The sequence below is a fragment of the Apteryx rowi genome, unplaced genomic scaffold (genome assembly GCF_003343035.1).
Source record: "Apteryx rowi isolate R43461 unplaced genomic scaffold, aptRow1 scaffold_86, whole genome shotgun sequence".
In the NCBI taxonomy this organism is placed as follows: domain Eukaryota; kingdom Metazoa; phylum Chordata; class Aves; order Apterygiformes; family Apterygidae; genus Apteryx; species Apteryx rowi.
This window is the reverse complement of record NW_020451160.1, coordinates 491,249-503,874: the sequence shown is the minus strand read 5'-3', so window position 1 is coordinate 503,874 and position 12,626 is coordinate 491,249. Positions and strand designations below refer to the sequence as shown.

Here is a 12,626-nt window from a genome sequence, read left to right as displayed (position 1 = left end):
ACTCTCCGGGCACCCCCGTGCACTGCCGGTGCGCTCCCCGTCGCCCCCGGTGCACTCTCCGGGCACCCCCGTGCACTGCCGGTGCGCTCTCCGGGCACCCACCCTCTGCACCCCCGGTGCGCTCGCCGTGCTCCCACCCCCTGCATCCCCGGTGCGCTCCCTGGACACTCTCTGTGCAGCTCCGTGCACACCCGGTGCGCTCGCCGTGCACCCTCCAGGCGCATCCTGCGCGCTCCCCGCGCACCCTCCCGGCGCATCCCCTGCGCGCTCCCCGCGCACCCTCCCGGCGCATCCCCTGCGCGCTCCCCGCGCACCCTCCCGGCGCATCCCCTGCGCGCTCCCCGCGCACCCTCCCGGCGCATCCCCTGCGCGCTCCCCGCGCACCCTCCCGGCGCATCCCCTGCGCGCTCCCCGCGCACCCTCCCGGCGCATCCCCTGCGCGCTCCCCGCGCACCCTCCCGGCGCATCCCCTGCGCGCTCCCCGCGCACCCTCCCGGTGCGCTCGCAGCCATGAACGGGTCGGCGGCAGCGGGCGGCGAGGCGGGCTGGCAGCCCGAGTCGGTGATCATCCCGCTGCTCTACTCCCTCATCTTCCTTGTGGGCACGGTGGGGAACTGCCTGGTCCTGGCCGTCCTGCTGCGCAACGGGCAGATGAACAATACCACCAACCTCTTCATCCTCAACCTGGGGGTGGCCGACCTCTGCTTCATCCTCTTCTGCGTCCCCTTCCAAGCCACCATCTACACCCTGGAGGGCTGGGTGTTCGGGCCCTTCATGTGCAAGGCTGTCCACTTCTTCATCTACCTCACCATGTACGCCAGCAGCTTCACCCTGGCCACCGTCTCCCTGGACAGGTAGGAAAGGGGAAGGGGGGCTCCTTGCACCCTGCAGCTCCCCCTCTCTGGAGCCCCTCCGGGGCAGGCAAGCAGAYGGGTTCCCTGGGGGGTCAAGCCCCGATTGCTGTGACGGGGGGTGAGGGGGAGAAGAGGGCACCTCTTGGGGCTCACAGGGGAATTGGGAACATTTCTCAAGTTCACATGTGCGAGGGAACGCGACCACCAAGGACCGAGTCCAAGCTCTGATACTGGGGAGCTGCTGTCAGGCAGGAGAGGACTGGATTCGGATCCCTTTTGCCTGCTGCTCACCTGCAGGAGGTCAGACCCCACTCCAAAGCTCTGGGATCAGGGTTTATCCTTGGGATTGGGTAGAAAACTAGAAAGAAACAAAGCTTTGCCCGTGCTCCATCCYGGACTCAGAAAGCAGGCAGCCTTGGCTCTTACAGAGACGCGTGGAGAGCTGCTGCCTCCCAGCCAGCCCACGGCAAAGCAGGAGAACCTCAAAAAGGAGAAGACACTGAGATGTTTTAGCTGGGACATCTCTCTTCCCACTCTCCCCTTTTATTAGCAGAAAGCTCCTTTCCCTCCAGGTTGTGTCCCTGGTGGGGGTGACCATCCCGGGCTGGCCCAGGCAGAGTGGGGTTTAGCTGGGAAGCTTGCAGTGAACAGCAGCCTGTTGCTGGTGCCTGCACTTCACCCCGTGCTGGCTCAGCGAGGGCTGCCACGTTACTGACTCACAGCGAGAAAGAGCCAAGGATCCCCTGGAGCCGCTCTGCTGCAACGGGGAGCGCAGGGTGCTCGAAACCCATGAGATGGTGGGATGCAAAAATCCCCTGGGAAGAGCTGGGGCAGCCCCAGAGCAGAGCTGGCTGCATCCAGCCCCATCCTTGACCCTGGGAGCCACAGAAGGAAGCGTGTCGCTAAAATCTGCCCCGACTCTGTCTCTTTTGGATCTGTGCAGAGCCAGGAGGCACACAGATGCAGAGCAAGCAGGGGCTTGGCAGATCCCCTAGCTCTAGGGTCAGTTAAGGAGCTAACTAACTACAGAACTGAAAATGGAGCTACATGTGCTCTCAGCACGTGCCAGCACGAGGAATATGCTGCGTCTGGGGATCTGGGGGACTTGCTCCAGCCAGTGGCACTCTAAGGCTCCTGCCTTCATATCCTCACTCCCGCTGTCACTTGTGCCAGCTAAACTAAAGATCAGGTGTGGATCTGTTGCTTTAGGAAGGGAACGGGCCAGAAGGGACCATCCCTGTCTTCTCCCTGAGCACTGGCAGGAGCAGAGTGTGTGATTGGCCTCATGGGATGGATCCCAAACTGGTGCCCTTGCCTTTGCCTGAGCTAGTGAGTTACTTGAGGTCCAAGGCAATCATGCCCCAGCGTGCTGCACAGGGAGACCCTTAGACACGCTACAGAATTGGCCCTGGAAGGCTAAAATCCATCGCTTTAGCCCTTTCTCCAGTCAGCTCCTATAGGAGATGTTTGTGCCTTGGCAGAACTGCAGTTGTGTCTCTCCTCTCCCATGTAGGTATTTGGCCATACGCTACCCCCTGCACTCCAGAGAGCTGAGAACGCCCAGGAACGCCCTCATGGCTATTTGCTTCATCTGGGCTCTTTCCTTCATTTTCTCGGGCCCTTACCTCAGTTACTACCAGGAGTTCCAGGTGGCCAACCTGACCGTCTGCCACCCCATCTGGGAGATCTCCCAGCGCAAGGTCATGGACATCTGCACATTTGTCTTCAGCTACATCATCCCAGTCCTGATCCTGAGCCTCACTTACATGCGGACTATCCGCTATCTCTGGAGGTCAGTGGACCCTCTCCAAAACATGTCAGAGTCCAAGAAAGCCAAGCGGAAGGTCACMAGGATGATCATCATTGTAGCTGTCCTGTTCTGCCTCTGTTGGTTGCCCCACCACCTGGTCATCCTCTGCGTCTGGTTTGGGTATTTTCCCCTCAATCATGTCACCTATGTGCTCAGGATCCTCTCCCATCTCATCTCCTACGCCAACTCCTGCGTGAACCCCATCGTCTACGCCCTGGTCTCCAAACACTTCCGCAAGGGCTTCAAGAAGATCTTCATCTGCCTCTTGCGTAAGAAAGCAGCCAACAAGGTGCATGTGGCACAAGTGACAAACACCGTCAGCACACTGGAGGCAGAGCTCAGCGAGGTGACCCACATCAGCGAAGCCCTGCCTGGCCGSTCCTCCACACGCTGTAGGGTCCCGTCCCAGCCCTGGGGAGAGGCAGAGCCGGTGGGACATCAGCAGAAAGCATCTGGCTCCTTCATCACCTTCAGCGTCACCTAGCAGAGCTCCTTCCCCACCCCRTGGCTTTGTAGCGTCTCCTGCAGTTTCACAAGCCTGGGGATGGGCTACACTCTGCGTTTAAATGCATCAGATTTCACCCTTTCCCCTCAAATGCTCCCAAACGTCAAACTGTCCAAGTGATGCTGCTTTCTGAGGACTCAGGCAAGCGAACGCCTGAGGATCCAAGTGCAGGATTTGCTTCCCCTGAACATTTGCTGAGAGCAGAGAGATCAAAACCCTGAATCAATTTTTGTATAAAAGCCCCTGTTGCTGTATATTGCTCATCCCTTTCCGCACATCCGAAGCTCTGCAGAGCACCCGGAGGTCACTGTAGACCTGCCAGGGAAGAAGGCCGTTTGCTGGGGGAAACACGACGGAGCAGGGCTCCTTGGACACAGCCAGCAGCAGGAGTTTGAGTTSGGGTTCGGGTGATGCTGGACAGGCAGGGGTGTGTGAGTCGGTGGGGACACGGGAGAGCCAGGGGAATCCATGACCTTTCTGTGTGCCTCAATAAAGACCACCTTCCGCAGTCGCGTGTCCAAGTCCCTTGAGGTTCGCTTTGGCTTGCTGCTCCTTGAATGTTTAAATCCTCCCTTTCCCTCCTGCTCAGGCTGAACCGGGCTGAACCGATACCAGGACTTGCTCACCCTTGGTTTCACTAGCACTTCAAAGCTGGTGCTGGAGGCATCGGGGCGGGCGGTGGGAACCTCCGACCAGAGGGAAACCGTGGGCGGTTGCAGAGGCGGCGGATGTGGGTTACATCCGAGCAGAGCCATGGAGGAGGGGATGCAGGGAGACGGCAGCGAGAGGGACAGCTCCGCGCTCCCCAGACCTGCGAACACTTCACCCCGGGTAAGCGCGGCTGCACCCACACAAGAGGCTGAACGTGACTCATGCATCCGTGCTCTTAACGCTAAAGAGGCCCCACGAGCAGCTGAACCCTGCTATAGCCGGCAGCCAGGAGCTTTATTTAAAAAACCCATTGGTTTATGGACCGAAAGAGGAACGTAGCAGGAACAGGATCAATTCATTCTTTCCAAAACCCGGCCGCAGAGCACAGATGTATGAGAGGTAAAACCGGCAACCTGYCAGAGAGCTGGGACTGGCTTTGGGGGGGGCATTTCTTGAGCTTCCCCTGCAGCTTCCAGGTCTATACGCCAGCGGCACTAAATGCCCGCGCCGCCCTCCGCCCGTGCCCGTCGCTCGGCCTTTCTCCCCGAGAAGCGCTCGGCTGTCTAACGCTCGCTTTTCCCCGCTGAGTGTTATTCTAAGCAGATCTTCCTATCCCCACACGGAGGGCCATAAATTGGCCACTGCCTCCTATCTATAACAATTATATTTAGTCTAGGCTTGCTCACGGCATAAGTCACAGAGAGCGATTATATAAACAGCTCCATTACTTATATCTGCATTTATCTCCCTTGCCGAACCTTTCGCAGCTGGGGAAAGCATTTAATCGTGCAAAGCCGTGCAAACACAGCTAACGGCCTTATCTCCTTCCTCTGGTCCTCGCCCACCTCTGCTTGGAGATCCGTGAGGTCCAGCACTGGTGGCTGCCAAAGCCGCTCTGCCCACACCGCGCGGCGGCAGGGTCCCCGCGGTGGCCCTGGCCGTGCCACAGGCTGGACCTGGGGGGCTCTTCTGCCCCCTAGAGCAGTGTGGCCCCCGGAGGGGGACAGAGACCCCACGACACTCGTGACGCTGCATGAGCTCCGGTGCCAGGTCTCCTTCCCAGCGCAGCCCAGAGTCCCTTGGCCACCCAGCTGCCTAAAACATGCGATGGCACCTGGGCAGGTTGGATCCCCTCTCCCAGACGTGGTACCCGCCTGGCTGGGGACATGGGGGATGGAGAAGTTGTCCTACTAGCTCTTTGCTCTCCAAGGACATCGGGCCTGCGGCTGGCAGGTACCAGGTGCCCACAGGATACTGTGTCCTTGTCCCATTGTGCCATCGTCACCACACACCACCTAGCACCTCTGGCTGGGGACAGGAACACCCCATCCTGGAGGGATTTTGCCTCCATAACGGAGGAGCAGGGACCAACCCCTCGTCCCTCCTGCTCGCCCCAGGCTCATCTTCCCTTCACACCTGGCTGCAGGAGCCGGTCCCAACCCGAGAGGCTGCGCAGAGGCTCCTGGCGAGTCCCTGGGCCACGGCTCATCCCCGCGAGAAGCGCCGGCCAGCTGGCGCTTGGTCCAAAGCCCACGTCGTTCCCCTTCGTGCGGGGCTGAGCTCCCAGAAAGGACAGGGCGTTGCTTCATAGTTCATCTTTTTATAGTGTTCAAAACAAAATAAAAATAACCGAATCGCAGGTCTGCAAGCCAGCCAGCAAACGTAAATCCTTGCGCTGGCCCCTGCAGGGGGGCTCTAAATCCGCTCGGAAGGAGAGACCTTGCTTTGAGCCTTGCACAGGAGGGGGGTGAGCACCCGGGCATCTGCTCTCGCCTCCGGGTGAGAGCTGGGGTGTCGGGGGGGAAGGACCCGAAGGGAGGAGTGAGCCTCCAGCGTGGTGCTTGGGCTGCTCCTGCTCTTGGGGCTGTCAACAGCCAGGCAGAAGAAGAGGGAGGTGATCCGAGCCACCAGCCCCTTGGTTGCATGGGCAGCTAATCCCACAGCGTAGCAAGGAGATAGTTTATTTAATTGCTCCAACTTTCTCAGTCTCTCCCTGCAGAACAGGGGTCAGACTCTGCCCCAAGCCCCACCAGCACCCCACCAGCGCCCCGGGCCCATCCTGTGCCATGGCATGGACCAGGGGCACCTCCTGTGAAAGCCAAGCCGCAAAGGGAAGGAGCGAAGGGAGCGCGGCCGTCGGCTGGACGCCAGTCCCCCMGGAAAGCACTTGAAGGCTACCAGCATCCAGAGGAGGTTAACGGACCTTTCTGATGGGTTTCCTCTCTGCCTCCTTCTCCTGCCCTGTCAAATTCAATATTATCTTCACAAGTTTCTTCAAACWGCAGAAAACCAGGATGGCAAGAGGTCTTCTTGCCTGTCCTCCACCCCAAGYAAGGGTCACCTTGGCTGCTACCGTCAGCTACCCTGTCCTCTCCCATGCACACATCGGGATGTACCTGCATCTCCTGGAATGACTCCTTTTGCCTTGATTTTCCAACCCCCAGCACCAGCCTCATTCACCGCGTCCACTTTCCTAAGGAAATAAGGCTTGTGCAGAACAGGCAGCTCCATGGTCCCCCACGTCCAAACTCAGCCCTCAATCCCAGCTGAGCCCAGCTGGCCGAGGAGCATCTCGGAGACGTTCCGGGAAGGGATAAAGCGTTTGGATGTGGTCTGCTAGCTGGCGAACATTGCCCAGGTGCCGAGCCACACGCATCAGGTACGAGAATCAAGGGGAGAAAGAGTGCTAAATCCCTGCGGATTTTGTAAGCCCAGTCTGCTTTTTTCAGTGTTTCAGAGCAGCACGGAAAGGGATGCTCGACATTATCAACCTTGAGCTGTGACGTGCGGCTGGAGAAGGGAAGGGGACAGGTCACCTCCCTCGAAACGGCTCATCAAAAGCACACACATCGCAGCAACGCGCTTCGTTAGARCCAAGCGGCTCTGCGGCTTGTTAGGTTATTACAGGCAATCAGAGCTGCGGGCAGCTCGCTGTCACCTTCTGTACCGGGGGGAAGGCGCCGGCGGCAGCCCGGGTCGCGGGCTAATGAGATGCTTTGCACTTACGGCTTGCAAATCCGGGTCCGTTTCTCCGGCAGCAATCTTGTGCCATTATGGGAAAACACCCAACATGAGTCCCCCTCGGTGCTGCTGCCCTCCCCGGCAGGGCGACGGGCCGGCACCGCCTCGCCGGAGCTGCTCGACAGCCCTCGGTCGTGCCGGGCTGGTGGTGATCGATCGATCGATYGCCTCCCCGGGAAGCCTCTTGGCCGCTCGATTCTCCCCCGCTCGGCGGCTGCTCCTTTAGCRGCTCCGGCAGCGTCAGGAAGAGCCGGCAGCCCAGGAGCCCCTGAGCCCGCATTGCCGTAACAACGGCACGGCCGGGCAGAGCCCTGCGCCGCTGGAGCCGGCACGTCGCATGGGGCCTAGGGATGGCTGCGGGCATTGCGGCACCCCGGGCCGCCGCCGGGACTGGCCTGCCGGCTGCTTTAGGCTACAACGCACCGGGAGCATCCTAGTGTCTGTGCGTCCCCCGGATCCGACCACAGCAGCACGACCCCCGTGAGACGGTGCAAAGAGCAACTGCGGGCAAGAGGGAAAGGGCAACCGCACAGCAGCCTGCCCCAGCCCTCGGGATACGCTGGAGCCATCCCGGGGGCTGGAACGGGAGAGCCGCCTGTCCCCCCYGACAGGGTCCCTTGCTCACCGGATTCACTTCCGGCCCCACAAACTGCTGGGAAAAGCGGGTCCCGCCGTTGCCTTATCCCAGCACAGCACGGGGAGGCACTGGGAGCCCAACGTGGCATCCCCGGCTCAGCACCAGGCACAGGGACGGGCAGGATGGCCCTGGGGGTGCCTGGGGTCCGGAGGAGCTGGGGAAGGGGCGCTGGGAGCGGGGCTGCCAGGGATGGCTGCAGCCCTCCCGGCCAGAGCGAGACCCAACGGCGGCGCCGCGACCCTGCAAGCGGAGCACAACACGAGGAACCGGCCTGCACACGCGTGCATGGGCGCCGGCACGCGCGGGGACACGTGAGAAGGCCCGAAGAGAGGACAGAGGCAATTTTTTGTATCTCAAAGAACAGCGTCGCAGGAACAAGGAGAGCGATTTTTGCAGCGGCTTCCAGCACATCTGCTAATTACATTTAGCGAAAAATTGACTTTGGTGACTCATTCCGGCACTGCTCCCTCTTGCTTTCTACCGGCGACGGGTTTGAGCATCGGGAGGAGCGAGCGGCTCTCCCGCAGCGCCGAGGGGAAACGCACCAGGGTGCAGCGGAGCCGGCGAGAGGACGGCGCTGCCTCCCCCCTACGGCCGGGCACCGCCGGCCTCTGTTTTCCCATGCTGTCTGCTGCGACAGGGCCAGGCCAGCGGGGATGTGGGATCGGGATAGCAGGGGGGAAGGATGGGGAGAACGTCAGGAGAACGATGGGGTGGGAGGGAGTTTCAAACCACAGGGCGGGAAGAGCTGAAAGGGGGGGGGGGGGGGGGGGGGGGGGAAGAAAGACCACACGGGGTCACTCGGCTCTGCGCAACGCTGCCACGAGCCTTTGGGGCAGGCTCCTGCCACCACCGCTCAGCCGTCCCCACGACTGTTTTGAAGAGCATCCCAAGACACGCGTGGGGCAAGCAACCTGCCCTCTCCTCCTTTCCCCGCAGCCCAGGCTCGCCCGATCGATGGGCCGGTGCCTCCTGCTGCAGGACGGCGACGGGGGCTGGAGCACAGGGCCGCTGCCACCTCCCTCCTGCCGCCGCGGCCAGGGCCGAATGCGGGAGAGCGCCCGAGAGCGGAGGCGACGCTTGCGGAACGCATCCACCCCAAAGGAAAGCGGGAGCAGGGCTTGCTGCAGCCACGCGGAGGCGGGAGGCAAAGCCTCCTCCGCGCCCCGAGGCGGAGGGGCCGGAGCGGCACACGTCCGACAGCGCTCGGCCGCACGGCTCCCAGAGCTGCTAAGGCGCCCGAGGTGCCCCCGGCGCGCACCACTGCTCACGCGGCAGGACGCCCGGGCTGTCATCCGGCTACGGGGGACAGACCGCGGCCCCGTGCCGATCCCCAGCGTCACGGCTCGCGGGGCGGCGCTGCCTCTGCCGAGCGCCGCGAGGCCTCGGACAGGCAAAGCACAAGCCACGGCGCCGGGAGGGCACGGGGCACGTCTAGGGGACGGTCACGGGAGCAGCCCTGCAGGACCCACACGGGGTCCCACGCTGCCACCCGAGAAGGGGGAAGAAATGAAGATGCTGACGGCAAGTCTTACCGCCAGCYGCGGGCACGTCGACTGTGCTGCCCCTCGTCTTCCTCGGTGCAGGCAGCGTCTCCCCCACCCGAGGCTCAAGCCGTTGGCTTTTCTCCATTCCTGTGTCCAGCCCCTGCAAGGGCTTCCGAATCCAGCAGCGGATCGCAGCTAAGCGGCCTGAAAGAGAGGAGGCCTCGGGGCCACCAAACCCAACCAGGGAGAACTGATATCACCGAGGTGGGTCAGAGGGACTGGAGCGGGTGGTGGAGACGGGTGCAATATTGCGCTGTGGGGGTGTTAAATCGCACTCCCTTACCTTTGCGGAAACCCCGGGAGAGAGGGGCAAAGCGCCTTTCCTCGGGCACCCCGGTGCCTTGGCACCACCTGCACCCCAGAATGAGCATCCTCCCACYGCCGGGAGACACATTTCGCACGGCCTGAGACCCCGAGTCCCAGGAGCCGGGCAAGGTCCTGACAGCCCGCGGCCACCCGGGGACGAGCCAGGTGCCCGGAGCGGTGGCGGGGACGCAGCTGCTGAGCCCCGCGCTGCCTTACGCAGCCGTCTCCGGCAGTTCCTGGCTTAATGTGCGGCGGTGGGGCCCGGGCAYGGAGCGGCGCCTTGGGAGCAGCGGTAATCAGAGCCCATCTGCTCTGTAGAGCCGGGCAGGGGCGTTGGTGCAATTCAGCTCTGTGAAGACCCCTGTTCTCTCCCCCCCAGGACAGGGGAAACTGAGGCACAGAGTAGGATTTGGCTGCCAACACCGTCCCCAGAGCGAAGCAAGCCTAAAGCCAGCCCCAAGCAAGGTGGCTGGGCGTAAATGCCCCTTCCTGACCCTTATCCCCCCCATTCCCTTCTGTCACCCCTGTGTTGTCCCTGCTCCTCCAAGGACACACTCGCCTCCTGCCAGGCCAGCCCACATCGTGATGAGCCCTTCAAGGGCGCAAGGTTTCACTGCCAACACAGAAACACGGTGGGAGAAGACCTTCCCACGAACGACGAGCCGGAGCCCGACCAGCTTGGCCAGCAGCAGCGAGCACGGCGTGAGTCAGTGCCACGCTGCAGCCGAGCGCCCACGCGGCTAAGTGCAGGTGGGCTCTCAAGTCTATCAGCTTAAAGGCTTTTTTTTCTTCTCCTCTCTCTCCTTTTTTTTTTTTAACCTTACTGAAAGTCCCACTGTTGTAGTTAAAGTCTAATAGAAGCAGATGCACCTGGGAAAAGAAAAGAAATAGGCTAAATTCAGTTTCCATCAAGCCTAACAGCTCAGGGAGAAAAGGAACCAYTTGACTGAAACCTTGAGCTTTCCAGAAAGCAGGAGCTTTTTACAGGCACTGCCAGACTGGGCATGGGGGAGGACCAGGGCTTTCGAGCCTCCTGCCCTCACCTCCGACGATGGTAACCCTGGGGGCTGCAGGGACCCYGGAGCGAGGTCCCATGCCGGTGCCATCAACAGGCTCCTGCTGCTGGCCCTGTGCAGCAGAAGTGGGAGAAATGGGGTGCTGTCCCCAAAACGATGAATGTCATGGGTCAGACACTTAGGGGACTCACTGGTAGCAACAGCGGCACCGGGGGGCCACAGGCCTGCTAAAGAGGAGGAAAGCAGAGGGTGATAAAACCAGCGTCGGGGGGCCCTGGGGCTTCTCCCTTCGCTGTATTTCTCGGTGCCGAGCACGGGGCAGGGGGACGAAACACTCGCCGTGCGCGAGCSGCAGGGAGCAGCCTGGGTCCCTGGTGACCACGCTCACTCTGCATTAAGATGCTGCCGAGACATTCCTTACCATAAAAAGCCAAGGAGAGGCTGATGCCGTCCCCCGAGCGCTGCGCAGCATCTGACGTGCCTTCGGCAATCGAGGTCAGTGCGCCGCGGGGCCGGAGGGGGCGAGCGGCTCCCCCTGGCGAAGGGTGGGCTCTGGTTGGGGGTGCTGCGGCTCCCGCCAGGCCTGGCTCCTCTGGACTCCCACGTGAGATCCATACGGTCRGGAGTGACAGAAGCCATCCCCTCCCCAGGGTACTCACCACCTCTGCCAGCACCTCCRTCTGCTTCTTGCTGCGTGGCAGACACCGAACCGGGTCTTCAAGCCCCCTGCAGCCCTCACCCCCCTGCTTCCCTCAAACAAGCTCATGGACATCACCAGGGTAGAAAATAGAGGGCCTGGGACATTTTGTATCATTTTCCCTCTCCRACTGCATTTCCCCATCTCCGAGCTGAGCTGGACCAGAACCTCTCTGGCCACAGACCAGCACAGCTTTCCGGGCTGGACCAGCTGATGGCAAGCCCAGCATATCTTTCTGCATAGGCCATCCAGAGGCCTCCAGAGTACAGGATGTGGWCCCCATCCCGGACTCTAAGGGACCTCATGCATTTTCCCCTTATCTGGGCAGCTGGCAAGGATTGAGGCAAGGTGGGAACTGTGGCCTTGGGACCACAGTCCCCTACCTACCCAGAGACTGGTGCTCCAGGGCCACATGCTGGTTACACTGTCAGATCAGGCAAGCAGATCTGGGAAGGACCTTATGTCTCTCAGGCTTTTCCCCTACCTTCTTTTTGGCTTATCCATTGCACATATGCACAACGCTTAGAGCGGAGAGATCATGTTTTTTGGGTGACCTGAACCAACRTCGTCGGCTGCCATTGTGTCAAGTCTCTGGTTAGCCCGAGAGAGTATCAAGGACGATACTAACCCTCGCCCTAAAGCTCAGATGCTCCAGGAAGGCTGCAGGTGTCCTGCTGAGCTCCCCCTTTCCCTCCCCTGGCTTTGGCTGTAACTGTTCTCASTGAATCACCTTGTGCTAGAATCAGCTGCAATAAAACATATGTTTTATTGACTTGGCCTGAGCACATCAACAAATTCCACCCTCTCTTCTGGAGAAAAAAAATTCAGATCAGATCGTTGCTGCAGCAGAGACAGATCCAGAAAGATGGAATCCAGCTCCTTCTGGACAATGTCAGCATGTGTATTCAGCGCACTCAGTGCGGTACATAATGCAAGCCAGGAACGCTTTTGCTTATGCTTAAAAATCACTCTGTCCAGGACCTGCCAGCCTTTGAGAAGCTCTCAGAGCTAGCAGAGGAAAAGGGGGGGGGACGGGACACACGAAACCAACAACTGCTAGTACAGGAGTGTTAGGTTTCCTCTGCATTCGAGATCAGAAAGCAGGAGAGAAGGCCCCTGCAGAGGCTAGCTCTCAGACCAGTACTGCAAGCCTGTATGGCCAACCAGACAAAYGAAGAGCAGCCCTGCAGGTCATGACAGATTTAAAAATCACAGTGGACCAGATTTGGGCTGGATCAGCCTGTCAAAAATGATGTGTTTTTTCAGATGTTTTCTATGCCACTCAGTGTGTAGTGTCTCAGACCACACCAAGATCCAGGCTGAGAAGGAGTAGGTTGGGGGTTTAGAAAGGCCAGAGGAGATTGGAGTCCTTGTTGCCCCCACAGATCAGACACTAACAGGAAAAGAGCTGTGTATGGAGGCAGCCGCCCAGGCAAGTGGCTGGGTCTGCCACTGCAGGACTTAAGTTCTCATCCCAGTTCTAACATCCAACCATCACATGATGCTGGGCAAGACATGCTACCTCTCTGCCCTTCACCACTTGGCCTGTCTTACCTACTAGGCACCAAAACCACCTGAACAA

At 60.5% G+C, this 12,626-nt stretch overlaps 1 protein-coding gene across 1 annotated transcript; it reads left to right on the top strand.

Annotated features, from left to right (window-relative positions):
• The first annotated feature begins 508 nt into the window (after positions 1 to 508).
• On the top strand, positions 509 to 3,624 carry GALR2 (galanin receptor 2). The gene is made up of 2 exons (XM_026090473.1): positions 509 to 854; positions 2,368 to 3,624. Exons 1-2 carry the CDS (start codon positions 511 to 513, stop codon positions 3,146 to 3,148), a joined length of 1,125 nt encoding a protein of 374 aa, XP_025946258.1. The 5' UTR covers positions 509 to 510; the 3' UTR covers positions 3,149 to 3,624.
• Positions 3,625 to 12,626: the final 9,002 nt, after the last annotated feature.